The 14,729-nt window shown below is 39.0% G+C and overlaps 2 protein-coding genes and 1 long non-coding RNA gene across 3 annotated transcripts; 2 read left to right on the plus strand and 1 right to left on the minus strand.

Annotated features, from left to right (window-relative positions):
• Positions 1-1,452: 1,452 nt before the first annotated feature.
• On the minus strand, positions 1,453-3,425 carry LOC132637601 (UDP-glucosyltransferase 29-like). Its single transcript, XM_060354669.1, has 2 exons — positions 2,643-3,425; positions 1,453-2,316 (listed from the first exon to the last, which is right to left on the minus strand). Exons 1-2 carry the CDS (start codon positions 3,329-3,331, stop codon positions 1,638-1,640), a joined length of 1,368 nt encoding a protein of 455 aa, XP_060210652.1. The 5' UTR covers positions 3,332-3,425; the 3' UTR covers positions 1,453-1,637.
• On the plus strand, positions 3,164-3,923 carry LOC132637607 (uncharacterized). Its single transcript, XR_009581568.1, has 3 exons — positions 3,164-3,291; positions 3,514-3,660; positions 3,735-3,923. It is a non-coding gene; the product is annotated as an uncharacterized LOC132637607 (long non-coding RNA).
• Positions 3,924-12,745: 8,822 nt separating this feature from the next.
• Positions 12,746-14,437, plus strand: LOC132613817 (protein argonaute 12-like). Its single transcript, XM_060328077.1, has 4 exons — positions 12,746-12,776; positions 12,911-13,146; positions 13,691-13,817; positions 14,373-14,437. The coding sequence occupies exons 1-4, from the start codon at positions 12,746-12,748 to the stop codon at positions 14,435-14,437; spliced, it is 459 nt and encodes a 152-aa protein (XP_060184060.1).
• Positions 14,438-14,729: the final 292 nt, after the last annotated feature.

Consider the following 14,729-nt stretch of genomic DNA (forward strand, 5'->3'; position numbering starts at 1 on the left):
ACCGCTGATGGGGTGCAGGAGACAGGCTATCAATTTAGTATTCCTTGGCGCTTTCCGCGCCATGGTTCGTTAGTCATCTGGCTACCCCTTTAAGTTGGAGCATGAAGAATGTAAATGCCCAACTTGCCAAGCAGCCAACCAAAATAATCATGTTCAAGAGCTTTGGTGAAACTGACTCTGAAGAAATCGATTTGGTTGCAATGGTTTGTGACTGAATGTGCTGCAGGATAAAATGACAATCTATCTCAATATGTTTTGTCCATGCATGGAACATACGGTTAGTTGCAATACATGAAGGTCTTGTAAGATCTGTTTGAGCCGAATAGTCTTGCTTGCTTCTTAGCTCGACATGAAATCGGTGAAGAACCAAGAATTATGATGTAACTGGTAGTTAGCTTGCGTGTCATGAGGCATCCTGCCGTCTACATCGCGCTATTTGAAGAGAGCAAAATAGCTTGTCCTGGTAACCTTTTCAAATAGTAAAGTACTCGATTGGAAACATAAGATGAGGTGGTTTTCGCGGTTCATGCATAAATCGACCAAAGAATATCTACTGAGGTTGGTTTGCATTACAGTTCACATTCGGCTAAAATATCAATAACATACTTGCGTTGGCTGAAGAATCCCCTACTGGACAACAAGCCACCTGCAGAAAATACTTGGGCTTCCCAAAAATTTTGATGTGAAATTTCGTATCTAACTTTTCAACTTGCAATTACGATTTGAATCTGTCGCCGTGACAATAACGTTATCAACTTAGACAAGAACAGCAACAAAAGATCTGAATCTGTTGCCGTGATAATAATATCATCAACTTAGATGCTTGGCGAAGTCCATAAAGAAACTTCTGTAATTTTCAAACACGATAGCCACCCCTTTTCGGCAAATCCTTGTGAAATCTTCATATACGCTTCTTCCTCCAAATCACCGTGCACTTCTTCCCCCAAATCACCGTATCACAAGGTATTAGCATTTAATTGAGTGACTATTTGAGAAATCAACTCTATAAGACTGAATTATTTGCAAGAAATCAACTCTATAAAACTGAATTATTTGCAATTAATTGAGTGACTATCTGAGAAATCAACTCTATAAGACTTTTCTCAACTCTATAAGACTGCTTGAGAGAGATCACTCAACTCTATAAGACTTTTCTCAACTCTATAAGACTGCTTGAGAGAATGATCTCGACTCATTATTTTAATATCAGATGGCTGTTAAAGACCAACATGATTAAGAGAAAACTTCGAATATGAAATAAAATGAGATAAAGAATATGCTGTCGAATTGATTGATTGTCTTGATTACCCCAAAGTGGACTTGGTAAGAATAGACTTCTTCCAAGAATTGAAGATTTCTGGAACATAAATCTTCCGAACTTTGTCCCCTAAGCTTTCTTGCCAGGATATTCTTTTCTTATTCCCCCTCTATTAGCGCTTGACTTGCATGAAATAATGGAAATAATTCATTGTTAACCAAAGTATTTAAACTCATTGTGGGCACCCATCTCATACAAAAGCATATCTATACCTGTAACGCATGCCAATCTATCTCTATTTTTGTCTCTATTATTTGTTGGAAAGTAAATACAAAAACAAAAGGAAAGAAAAAACCAGGAGAAAATTCAGTAAAGCATTTCAACAGAGTCCAGCCTTCTTGTTATCCTTACAAAGTCTTAGCAACTCTTCCACAACTTGATCTATTTCTTTCTCTCCATTACTCTTCAAAATCTCACTATACTCTCTTGCTTTTTTTCTCAATCTTTGTCCACTTTTCTCTGCAACCACTTTCCTTATAACCTTTGCCACTTCTTCTCTACCAAGATTTCCACCTTTGTCCCTAACAACCTCTTCCCCTACCCCAGCATCTACTATCAACTTAGCATTTAATGGTTGATCAAGATGCATTGGCATGGCTATTATTGGAACTCCAAGTTTAAGTCCTTCCATTACTGAACTCCATCCACAGTGACTCACAAATCCTCCGATACTCGAATGACCTACTATTCTTAGCTGTGGGGCCCATCCTTCTACTACTTTTCCTCTTTTCCCAATTCTTTCAAGAAAACCTTTTGGAAGAGCTTCTTCAAGACTTATTTTTTGTCCTATTGGGAATCTAACAACCCACAAGAAATTTACCTTGCTGAGTTCTAGACCAAGAGCTAATTCTTGTATTTCTTCTTTGGAAAGGAAATATTCACTACCAAATGAAGCAAAAACTGTGGAACATCTTTGTTTACTGTTTAGCCAGTCCATGATCTCTGAATGATCATTCTCTGTTTCTGGTGCTCTAACAAGGGGTCCAACTGGAATATACCTGGAAGTGGCGAAATCAACAAACTTTTTTAGTAACTGTTTGATTCACCGAGTTCAAAATAACCCATTAATTTATAAAAAAATTAAACTATATATCCACCCAACAAAATAATAACATACATAAAATAGAAGATTAAAGAAAAAAAAGAACTTTTCCCAAAAACACTTTAGGAGTCACAATTGAAGCTTTTCAAATTAATTAATCAAATATAAACAGTACCCTCCAAAAATATGAAAATCATTAATGATGCAAATCACTTCACTTTTGTCTTTTGTGAATCAGTAAATTCTGAAAGTTTGACCAAACACTCTATTAGATAAACATACCTCTTATTGCATAAAGTTGAGAGATAATCTAAGTATTTCCCTTCTAGTTCTCTGAATGACTTAATCAAGATAATTTCAGATGATCCATCAGTGCATCCATTGACTCTTCTCTGTGTATCTGTAAATCCATCATCTTCAGTTGGTTCAAACATATGTTTATTCCTCTCGTACTCATGATCCCTTAGGTATATAGATGGAAAAGGGTATTCAGGAACAGGTTTCTTTCTACCGATATGAAAAAGATAAGAACCTGCTGCAGCACCAGGTGTAAGGAACAAAACAGAAGGTATATTCATTGAAGTACCCATAGTTGGAACCCATGGTTGAAGAAAATCATACATAACTACATCTGGTTTTAAAGTATTAAGAATATTGGAAAAGCTAGGTTTAGCCATATCCATTGCATTTTTTAGAGTAGACATGAGATGGGGTGGTAAGCCATTAGTTGTGTGGTAGTGTGGAGGAAGTTCTGGTAAATTTGGAAGGTGAATTTTTACTATCTTTATTGCTATTGAATCTTTTTCAGATACTGTTTGTTTGAATGAATTGATATTGACTGGTGTTGAACATATGTAGATGTAGAAATTTCTCTTGGAAAGTGCTTTGGCTAACTCTATGAAAGGACATATATGACCATGAGCTAGCCATGGTAACATTGCTATTCTAATGCTTCTCTGTCTTGTATCCATCGAAAGTTTGAAACTTTTTTTTTTTTTTAATCAAAAAGAGAGGGGAATTATACCATGTAAATGGTGTGGACTATAGGAATCATATGATAATTTAGAACATATATTGATATAAGATAGGGTTGTGTACTTTGTATAATTTAAGCTTTATCTTCTTGTTGCATATAAAACATGTAACGTGGCAGCAAAAGGAAAAGCATGAAAACGTGGCAGAAGAGAAGGGGTATACAGATGCATAAGAGGAAGAAAGAAAAGAAAATGATCCAATTTGTGAAAGGCAAAATGCAATATGCAATATGCTGGTCTTTATGTGTAATACGTTTTAACAAAAGGTAAATTCAATTAATTGTTTTCCTTATACTCCAATTAATAGAATTGAGGTGGAAATTTCAGAATCTTTGTGCAGGCTTTTGTCCATTGCCAAAAAAAGTTGCATGATCAAGGCTATGATTGGAAAATGATTTCCATTGTGATGATCGAGTGTAATAATGGTAGGAGTATATCTGATATGATAGAGTCGAATAATGCTTGGATTGGTAATTGATTTTTATGAAATATATATGTATAGCGATACATATTAAATTTTGGTACGATGATACGTTTAGATACTCTTTGATTTCAATTTATTTTTACTTCGAGATCCATCTATAATTACCTATTAATAAGTAGTTCAATTATCTAAATAGTTTGTATATATTAATCGGTTTTACCCACAATAAGTCAGATTCACTAAACTTACCTACTAAATAGAGGTTGTTTACCCTAAAAAGAGAACAGTTAAATTTGTTTAATCGTTTAAAGGATACGTGATTTGATTTTGTTATAAGCAGTGAAAATAAACTAATTAGAATGATAATACGTGAATTGATTGACTAAAATAAATTAAATATAAAGCAATTGAGCCTGGGCTTGAGTGATCCTGGAATCAAATCCTTTGATAGGTTTCCTCCGGTTGAACTGTAAAGCATTTAAACTTTCTAAGAACAAGAATACAAATCCGGAGCAAAAGAGCAATTTAAAAGAATAAATGTGAACAATAAGGCTTGTAAGAATAGCGTGTCAACAATGTTATTCGGTGATCCTTCTTTTGGGCTGTTAAGCTCCTTTTATAGTACAATTCTCCTGGTGGGCTGGCCGCTGGGGCGGTGTACCTGGCAGTGGTATGCCCAATTCCTCTCGCATCCGAAATCTAACTCACCTCTTACAACACAGCTATATCTAACTTCGAAATATAACTTACTTTTTGCACGTAGGTACCAATTGGAATCATCTAGATACTAATTGGGTTCACTGAGATACCAATTTGATCGAAGTAACACGATTTGAAAGAAAGAAGGAAAATCTTCCTAGATGCCCTATAGCCTCCCGTGGACGGGTACGGACGTCTACGTACCATTCCACGAGACTCTACTAGACATTGCTCTTGTACCTAGTAGACCAGTAACCTAGGCTCTGATACCAACTTGTAACGACCCATTTTGGGCTCATGCGGGCACCTACCTTCCCATTTTGGTAGGCGAACCCTCTCGTTTATACAACGCTTCTATTACATAACTTTCCTTACAAAAGCATTTGGAAATTAAGAAAAACAGTGGAATTTCATTTATAAATACTAACTCGAATGTTACATAATTTGACAATACATTTTTTTACAGACTCAATACAATTTTCCCATGACTTGGTCTAGACTAGTACAAGAGCGACTAAGTAAATTTCAGAATGACATCATATTCTAAGACTCAACCTCCAATCCCGGAATGAAATGGGAGGAGGCCTTCCAGACAAGCACTGCATAACTTCCGCATATACTTCCACCTAAAAGAATTTACACCCAAAAGGGTGTAGCAAGTGCAGTATCAATACAACCACACGTACTGAGTAAGTATCATAGGCCGACAATGGTTAGTAACACATATTAAGTCTAGTCTAAATGTTCATCATTACCTACGTATAGCATCTAAACCCCATATGATAAGTCTGAGTATATCTAATCCTGAAACAATCACCACAATAGAAAGATCACAGTCCAATCATCAACAACATAATCGTCACAATACAACCATCAAGACATCTCACTCAAGTCATAATGCAATGCAGTGCAATAATGGTATGAATGTGATGCCATGCCATGCTATGCAAATGAGGTATACATATGCACTCCGGGCGAAAATATCGATGTCTCGGTAGCATAACCCAGTGTGACTCGTGAAGTCTGAGTGCCACCCGTCCCAGATCTTTGCCAAACAGACAGACGGGACCCTGGCTAATTGCTCATAGGGGGAGTCTCACCGGTACCATTATGGGGGACCCGCGGAGCCCATGCACTACAATCGATTCCTGAATAACATCGAAATCGGCCATGCAACAATGATGCCCGAATATAACCATCGGAGATCGGCCTCCTCACAATCACTCAAAAGAGTTGTCAAATATCAGTTTCATAAATCAACGATTCCAAAATTGAGCCTCGGACATCGGACTCCTCACAATCACTCAAGTAAAAGCATTTATCAGGTATCAGTTTCATATAACAACGATTCCGGAATGGATCTTTGGACATCGGCCTTTTTCACAATCACTCAAGTAAAAGAGTTTATCAAATATCAGTTTCGCTCAATCAACGATACCAGATCATCACCGGATATCAGCCATGCATGATAATTATGAGAGAATGCGTGCAATGCATATTTCAATCATCAATAAGCAAGCTCAATATCACAAGTACCTCAACGGGGTAAGCCAACAATGTACCACATTACAATACCAACAGTGGGTATGCCAACATATATCAATAACTCAAGTACCAACAGCGGATACGCCAATAATATATCAAGTACAAATACCAACAACAGGTATGTGAATCCTATCCAAACCAGGACAACAAGCAGAATTTGATATCTACCAACTACACATGGCATCCAACTCAATTGAACAATCAAACACACATAACGGGTGGCTAGCCCCAACACAAATCAAGTTAATCATTTAACAAACGGTATTACCATTTCCCTAATCAACATATTTGCTTAGGATAAGAATCTCACCCTACACTCGAGTCACTCGTCACCATTTAACTAGGATATCATTCGCTACCGTGATTTATTTTATATTCCCAGCTAGCGTTTAGATTCACTACAATAATCTCATCGATAGGCATAATTAGATTCCGTCCACTACTCCCAAGTCATATAGATCCACCGATAATCAACAAGGACACAACAATACCTAAGGAGTCTACAGGCCACAAGCCTGAACAAACAAGTCACACACAACAATACCATCCTCAAGTTCCATCCCAAATCTCTGATTCCTATGCATGCATTCTCCGTTTCTTTTACACAACAATACGAAAAACTAACCGGAGTCTACCGAAAGGAAAACATAACCTACCTCATGGCCGAGCGGATTCCACGAACATCCAATGATGCCTCAATTAATCACCACCGCATAATCCATATGAAAAGCTCGGAGACAACCAAGAGGCCCAAGAGTAGAATTCACCTTTAGGGCCCTTTTTAAGGACTTCGAAATTGCTAAGGTAGATATAGAATTTTATCCTACCTAAAAACTCACTATCACAATGCTAGTTGATAAATCAACCTTCATTTAGGGCATTCATGACCTTACTCAAGTTACTAGTTTGGTCAATTGCTATTTTAGGCTTATTTCAAGAAACCCATTTCCAAGATCTAAAATAGAGACCCATAGGTATTTTTATGGGATAGGTGAAGGATTAGGTTGGGAAATCATGTAAGGATGATAGGCATAGGAAAATATCCCAAGGACTTTATATCAAGAAGGACAAGGGTACATTATATAGGAACTTAAGAGATTTGAGATTCCCATTTGTGACTCTAGACAAGGATCCTTAATGAGAATCAAAGTTGGGAGAATGGATGGAAGAGGTTAGGGAAATAACCTTTCACAAGAAAGTATCATTTTTGGCTCCAAAATTACTCCAAAGGCGGCTGGACTCTCTAAGGTTTTGAAAAATGAAGTCAATTCCCGAAATGTCACTTAAATAGGTGGAATTCACTGTGCGAAACTGCCCCGGCGGTAGGTGTACCGCTGCAGCAGTACCGCCAGGGTGGCCAATACGCCGCTATGGCAGCTGAGCAATCACCTGTGGTTACCGCTATGGCTGTTGGTATACCGCTACAGTGGCACTGTTGTAGCTGGCTGGCTCTATTTGTTTGCTCACACTTCTATTGCTTACGCGATGCACACGGCTATCTTGGTTTGTCTTTAAGGGTTTCCAAGATGCAAGATGGTATAGACATCGTTAAGCCTCATAGTTGTCGCCTTCCTTAGAATTTCACAGTAACGACGAAACGGGTCGTTACATTATCTCTACTCTCTCTCTCTCTTTCTCTCTCTCCCCCTCTCCGTGCATATAAAGATATCATATTCCAAGAGAAGATTCATTCTTGCAAGACTCATTCTTGCATAATTCGAAAATTGCTCCGTTCAAAGTGCATGTATCCACCTTTCAAGGTGTTCCTCAAGAACAGAGCCTCGGCAACCCGAAGGACCAGGTCCAGAACTGAATATGTTTTAGGTCCTTAGGTTGTTGAGTCTTTGTTCTTTTGTACTTAAACCGTAAACCTACTCTTCCATAAAAATGAGTTGTTTGTAGGTGTTCTAAGTGCTCAAAGTTGCTTCCACAAGCTCTTGAGTGGTACACTAGGCTAGAGTTAGCTTAATTGTATTAGTGTGTGGCTAGAGTTAGTCACTGTAGTGAAATCTCAAAGGGTGCCTTTGAGTGGTACACTAGGCTGGGGCGATGTAACGACCCGTTTGGTTGTTATTGCATTTCTGACCCTTTTGACCCTTTCCCAAGCTTGGTTAGATCCCTTTTGACCCGAGGGGACCGTTGACACGCTTCCTGAGGTGTTTAGATTTGATTCGGATGACTTTTTGTGAAATTTGGGCTTAATGCAAAAAAGGGTTGACTTAAAGTTGACTTTTGGGTAAACGGACCTTTATCGAAAATCCGTCGATTCTGAGAGGTTTGGATGGTCGTTTATAACTTTTGTGTATATTTGGTTCGGTTCCTAATGCATTCAGGTGCATTTCGGGACTTGGGTTGGGAAGTTGAATTTGAGGCATCGGGGGTTGACTCGGTCAACGAGACCTTCAATTGAAATTTTGAGGCCACGAGTGCATTCGTAGTGTGATTTTTTTGTATATCTGCATATTTGGTTTGTGTTCGGAAAGTTCCGGGATGGTTTCGAGGGTCGATTTCAAGTTTGGGAAAATCTGGTGTCTGGTGACCGCTTTGGCGCGGAAGCGCGCGTGAAAGCACGACCGAACCACTGAAGCGGTGGCCGAACAGCTAAAGCAGTAGCGAGGAAGCATGCACCAAAGCACTGGCCGAACCTCTAAAGCGCTGGCCGAACCACTGAAGTGGTTGCTCGAAAGCGTTGGTGTGCCCGCGGAAGCCGTCAACGGACCAGATTTCTTATTTAAAAGGCCCTAAATCTTTCATTCATTACCCACTCCGAAAATAGAGCTTTTGGAAGCATTTCAAGGCATTTCTTGGGGGGAAATCATCGTGGTAAGTTCTTCCATCTTCATTACCATTCCTTATTCCATTAATCATCATAGGAAAATCTATCAAATGTGCTAGTTTCTTTAAGAACTTGTGGATTAAAAAAGAGTTTTTATGAGTTCTTCTTTCTAGGCCTGTAATCTTGATTAATTGATTGGGTTTATGCTAGATTATGATGTATCTAAGGTTGTTAATCATATACCTTCCGTTATTAGTGTTGAATTCTTAAATTTAAGAGTTAGGGTTCATACCCAAAATTGGGGGTGTTGCTTGGATTTCGAAATTGGATGAATCCTTGAGTTAATTTAGCAATTAGTTGATGGGTTTTGATCACCTAGTGTTTAATTAAATAATTTACCCCTGAATTTTTCGTTTTGCCCTTGTGGGCCCCGTTTTCCCAAATTCTAAGGTTGATTTTTGACCCAATTTGAATGATAGCAATATAGGTATCAATATTCATGATTTTGAATATGACTAGACTTTCTTGATCTCGAGGCTTAAAGGAAAGGAAAAGCTAAGGTGTGATTGTTGGTGATATTGTTGTTCGGCCTTCCAGGTAGGTTATGGCTTACCCTATAGTGAGACTTCGTTTAGCGAAGCATATATTTAGATAATATTATCAGAGAAAATATGTAAACATTCGAGTATGAAGTTGGGTTGGATATTGTCTTAGGTTGGGCTTTGTTGTGTGATTGGGGCTAGCCATCCCATTGTGTGTGATTTGATTCTTCTATTGTTGTTGGCTTGATGCCACGTAGTGATGGTAACATTAGAGACTATTGATCTATCTTGTTCATGATATCGTAGTATCTTACTTGTTGATATTTGATACGAGGATAGTATTCTATATGACTTGTGTAGTCTTTCATGAAATGGTTGGCGTACCCATGCTTGGTACTTGTGATATTGATCTGATTATTGATGTTGATTCATACATTGCACGCATTTTCATTCTTCATGATATACTGTTAATACATTGATGATACTTGAGGAAACACTGTGATGAGCTGGGCTCAATTTGCATGAGAGTGACGTGAGAGTCTGATATCCGATGGTTGTCCCGAAATAGTGGATTGAGTGGTAGCGGTTGTTGAGGTTTGTCTCGGAGCCGTAAGGTACATGGACTCCGCGAGTCCCTCATGGGTTGTGCTACTGAGACGTCGATACTTCCGTCCGGAGTACATGTGTACACAACATTGCATTGCATTTGCGTTCATACATCATTGCATTGCATTTGCATTCATACATCATTGCATTGCATTGCATTATGGCTTATATTGTGATGATCTGGTGATTTACTTGTGTTGTTGGTTTCAGATTGAATATATTGAGACTTGACACACTTGGGTTTAGATGCTTCAACCAAGGTGATGACATGTACTTGGTTTTGACTTGTGTTTGACTTATACTTGTTGATTTATCTGCTTATCTTGCTTTATTGTCTGAATTATGTTAGCTTTACTTAGTCGGCTTATGATACCTACTAGTACTGTGGTTTTGTACTGACCTGCACTTGCTGCATTCTTTTATGAATGCAGAATTTCAGGTAGAATCTATTTCTGTTTCTCGTGGTTGATAGTCGCTCAGAGATTTGCTTAGAGTCTACAGGGTGAGCACGAGATGTCCGCGGCCTTAAAGAATCTCTTTATTTATGTCTTATTTTCTATTTCAAGACATACTCAGATTTAATGTATTATTGATATTCAGACTTGTAGATTTTAGTTAGATACTCTTATATGGATTAGACCAGACTCTGGGGTGTATTTTCTTATTTACGCGCTTATTCTATATTATTACCGTCAGACTTACGTGATTTATTCTCTTCCACTTATTTAATTATATATTTACGTTTTCACTATCGTTGGGTTGAGGGTTCGCTTACCGAGGTGGAAAAGGTAGGTGCCCGCAAGGCTTAGCTAAATTGGATCGTGACAGATGGGTCTAGGTGTATTAGTGTGCTTGGCCAGGGGTAGTTAAGTGTGAGGGTTGCATAAGCGTTATTGTAAGGGTGAGGGGTTATGAGAGTTAATTCCTAGCTTACAATAGAGTTGTAACCTGAGTTGCTCGATTAGTGGAGTTGAAATCCTACTGGGCATTGATAGATCCGGGTTCGACATTGTCTTATGTTACTCCTTATATTGCTGGTCGTATTGGGGTGAAACCCGAGCCAATTAAACCCTTTGAGGTATCTACTCCGGTTGGTGATTTCGGAGATGCAGCTTTTGGGGTATTATTCTTTTGTGTACATACATATGGGCATGGCGGAGGAGTTTTCCACGTAAAAAATCTTGTGTTGAATCTTGTACTGCATTGCATAAGGGAACTGGTACATAACCAGGTCCCTCATATACTGTTTAGTGGATGCACATCCGACAATAATTGGTATCAGAGCATGTTCTTTTTAAAAAGTTACACCTAGAGAGGATCTTCATCATGGCTAGTTCACCAAGCCTAGAGAAAGGAGAATCTATCACAAGACCACCAAGATCCAACAGAGAATATCATGGATGGTGGAAGAAGAGAAGGCATAACTTTTCATTGCTGAGGATTTAAGCTGTGGGACATCATTTGTGATGGACCTTATGTTCCTATGAAAAGTTGTGAGGCTAGATCTGGGACTGGTCAAAGGATTGAGAAGACACCAAGAGTTGACCGACCCAGTTTCCCGAAAAAAGGAAGAAGGCTTGAGTGAGAGGAGGCAGTCAAAAATTATTTTAATAATGTTTACTTGGATAGTGACTACTCAAGGCATATAACTGAAAGGGTGGATGATTTCCTCTCACTCAAGGCCTATCAAGGAGGGAGTGTGTCTTTTGAAAATGGCAAGAAAGGTCACATTCTTGGCCGTGGCAAAAATTTTGGTAAGACATCATCCCATGAACTGAAAATGTGGCATAGAGGAAACTGGTCCCTCTATAACTCTACTTGCTAAAAGCTGATTCTGCAAGACAGAGGACCTGATAGCAGACGTCTTCACCAAGGCACTAAGCAGGGAGCAATCTATATGAGATGGGTTTGATCGAGCTCAACTTGTTGCCTTTCCTCAAACTTGTTCAGGCTTAGCTATGTTAAGAGGAAAGGCACAATGTTAAAAGGTGTTTTTCGGTAGCATCTAACTTACTCTTGTACCGTTATAGGTACACACACGTGGCAGGGTCAAGACAGCACAAGCATAAGTGACATTGCACATCTCAGAGCTTTTGCCTCGTCTTCAAAATTGTCAAGGGACCTGGTGTCAATGACTCAGGTTAGTAGTCTCTTCAGTGCTTAATATATCTAGAACTGCCTAGAATGCCATGTCATTAAGACTCTTCCGCTTCCTATTCCAATTTAATCCCTTTAAATGCCTGTCCACCCTGAACCTCTTCGTACTTCAAAAGAAAACCATTCCTTCTTTAAATCGTGCCAAAAAAATTCATATCTGAAATCTGAATCATCCTTCCTCACTCACCAGAATCTAAACCCTACCATATCACTACCAGATCCCAAAGATAGTCTGACTCTGGTAAGCCCCACTTCCATTAATCATTCTAAAATAGATAAAGGACTTTATGAGCCCTGTATAGACCTTCTCCTCGATGACTCTAAATGTGGGGGAGAGAAACAGATGTAATATCATGGAAAGTAGAACTGAAATTGTTAAAGGGTTTGAAGGGACTGTGAAGGAAAAAGAAAGTGGTGAAGGAACTCAAAAGGATTTGATGACCAAACAGATAAATGGGAAGGAACCTATTAGCGAAGAAATGGATTCAATCTGCAAGGCATTCAATCCATTGGAATAAAGGTATCGGTCACGAGTAATCCTTATGGTAGTGTAGAAGAGACATCATACACATCTGCTCCCTGCGAATCACAATGATCTTAACATGACAGACAAGGATGGAAACACCTTGCCAGGTACTGTGATAGATACCAAGATGTGCCAGCTAGTTGACCAAGCCTAGAGAAAGGAGAATCTATCACAAGACCACCAAGATCCAACAGAGAATACCAAGATGTTTACTGGTATAGCAACACTGAAATTGTTAAAGGGTTTGAAGGTACTGTGATAGATACTAAGATGTTTACTGGTATAGCCACGCTAAAATCCGAGGTACTAGCCGTCCAGCTCATTACTAGGTACTGGTTGATGAGAACGGATTCGGCGCAGCTACAAATTGGCTATGCTACATATGCAAGGTGCACACGTTCGGTCTCCATGACTCCACCAGCCTATTATGCACATTTGGTTATCCGTTGTGCACGATATTACATTGAGGATAATGTGGTAATCATGAAGAAATGAAAATGCTCAAGAAGACAAAGGGACCAGGTCTCAGTGGTGCTGCAAAGGAAGCTGACTCTTAGCTAAAGACAGAAAATCTTTGTCTAGACCCACCCACTAATCCTTAGTTCTTGAGCCCCATATATTCCCTCTGAATATCTAACCCTTTGTATTCCATCGCTTAATGGCTCTCATGGAAGTTTAAGCATCATATTTTGTACTGACTAAGATTACTATGTTTTTAATATGCTTAATCTAATCTGGGAAATTACTATGATTTGTGCAATGATCTTAATACTTGTTGTTACTATTCTTGCGTATGTTGTGTTGCCCTAGTGGTCATGAGTTAATGCTACTGAACTTCTTTTTGGATTATGCTAATTACTCTTTTCAATGATGCCAAAAAGGGAAAGAAAACAAAGGGGTGGGAAAGGGGGGAAGAATGATGAGGGAGAGCATCATATAAATAATGTCTCTAAGTTTGTCATCATCAAAAAGGGAGAAAATGACTATATGTTTTGATGATTGTCAAACCTGGTGAAACCAGAGAGCGCGAGAAACTCGATCCTCTATAAGAAGAACCGTGAAAAAGAGAAATAAGACTGCAAGCTGGGCGAGTGAAGGACTGATCCGCAAGGGGAACAAGTGGGAATCTGGTTCTCAGGGGGAACTTTGTCTATGAGTTTGTCATCATAAAAAAAGGAGAAATTATGTCATGACATGTTTTGATGATTTGACAAACCTTAATCAAAGAACCAGAATACTACTATGTATCTCGAGGTCTTAGTCTCAGGGGGAACAAATGAGGTATCTGGGTAAGGGATCTGGTCCTTGAGGGGAATACAAAGGATGTAGCTTTGTCGTCATCAAAAAGGGGGAAATTGATAAGAACTGATATGTTTTGATGACATGACAAACCCTAAGGAATCAGATACGATTAGGTTCACCTGTCTGAACTTGGTTAACCTTATGATATCTCATATGTTGCTTTTCTAACATGCTCCTTGAAAGATCAGATGCCTGCAGGATTTGCTCATATATGAGAGATCAAATATGTTGATTCAGAAGGACCAGATAGGATCAGGTCTCCAGCCTGCTCAACCAATAATGCAACTGTAGAGCTACTGACAGTGTATCTAGTACTTACAACTTGTTCGAAGAACAGATAAGGAACCAGGTTCCTCCAGATAAAGGTCCTGGTCACTAAAGCTGAAAGTCCAAATTCACAGCTGTAAAGCGTGCTGCTGAAAAATACAATGCAGCTGTACAGCAGTACCTCAGCAAGGCCGATTGATTAACGGTCCAGGTTTCATGAGTGGTTATCTCTACTCTCTCTCTCTCTCTCTCTCTCTCTCTCTGTGTGTGCATATAAAGACATCACCTTCCAAGAGAAGACTCATTCTTGCACAATTCGAAAATTGCTCCATACAAAGTGCAAGTCTCCACCTTTCAAGGTGTTCCTCAAGAACAGAGCCTAAGCAAACCGATCAGGTCCAGAACTGAAGATGTTTTAGGTCCTTAGGTTGTTGAGTCATTGTTATTTTGTGCTTAAACTATAAACCTACTCTTCTATAAAAAGAAGCTAT

Source organism: Lycium barbarum, chromosome 1, assembly GCF_019175385.1.
Source record: "Lycium barbarum isolate Lr01 chromosome 1, ASM1917538v2, whole genome shotgun sequence".
Classification (NCBI taxonomy): Eukaryota; Viridiplantae; Streptophyta; class Magnoliopsida; order Solanales; family Solanaceae; genus Lycium; species Lycium barbarum.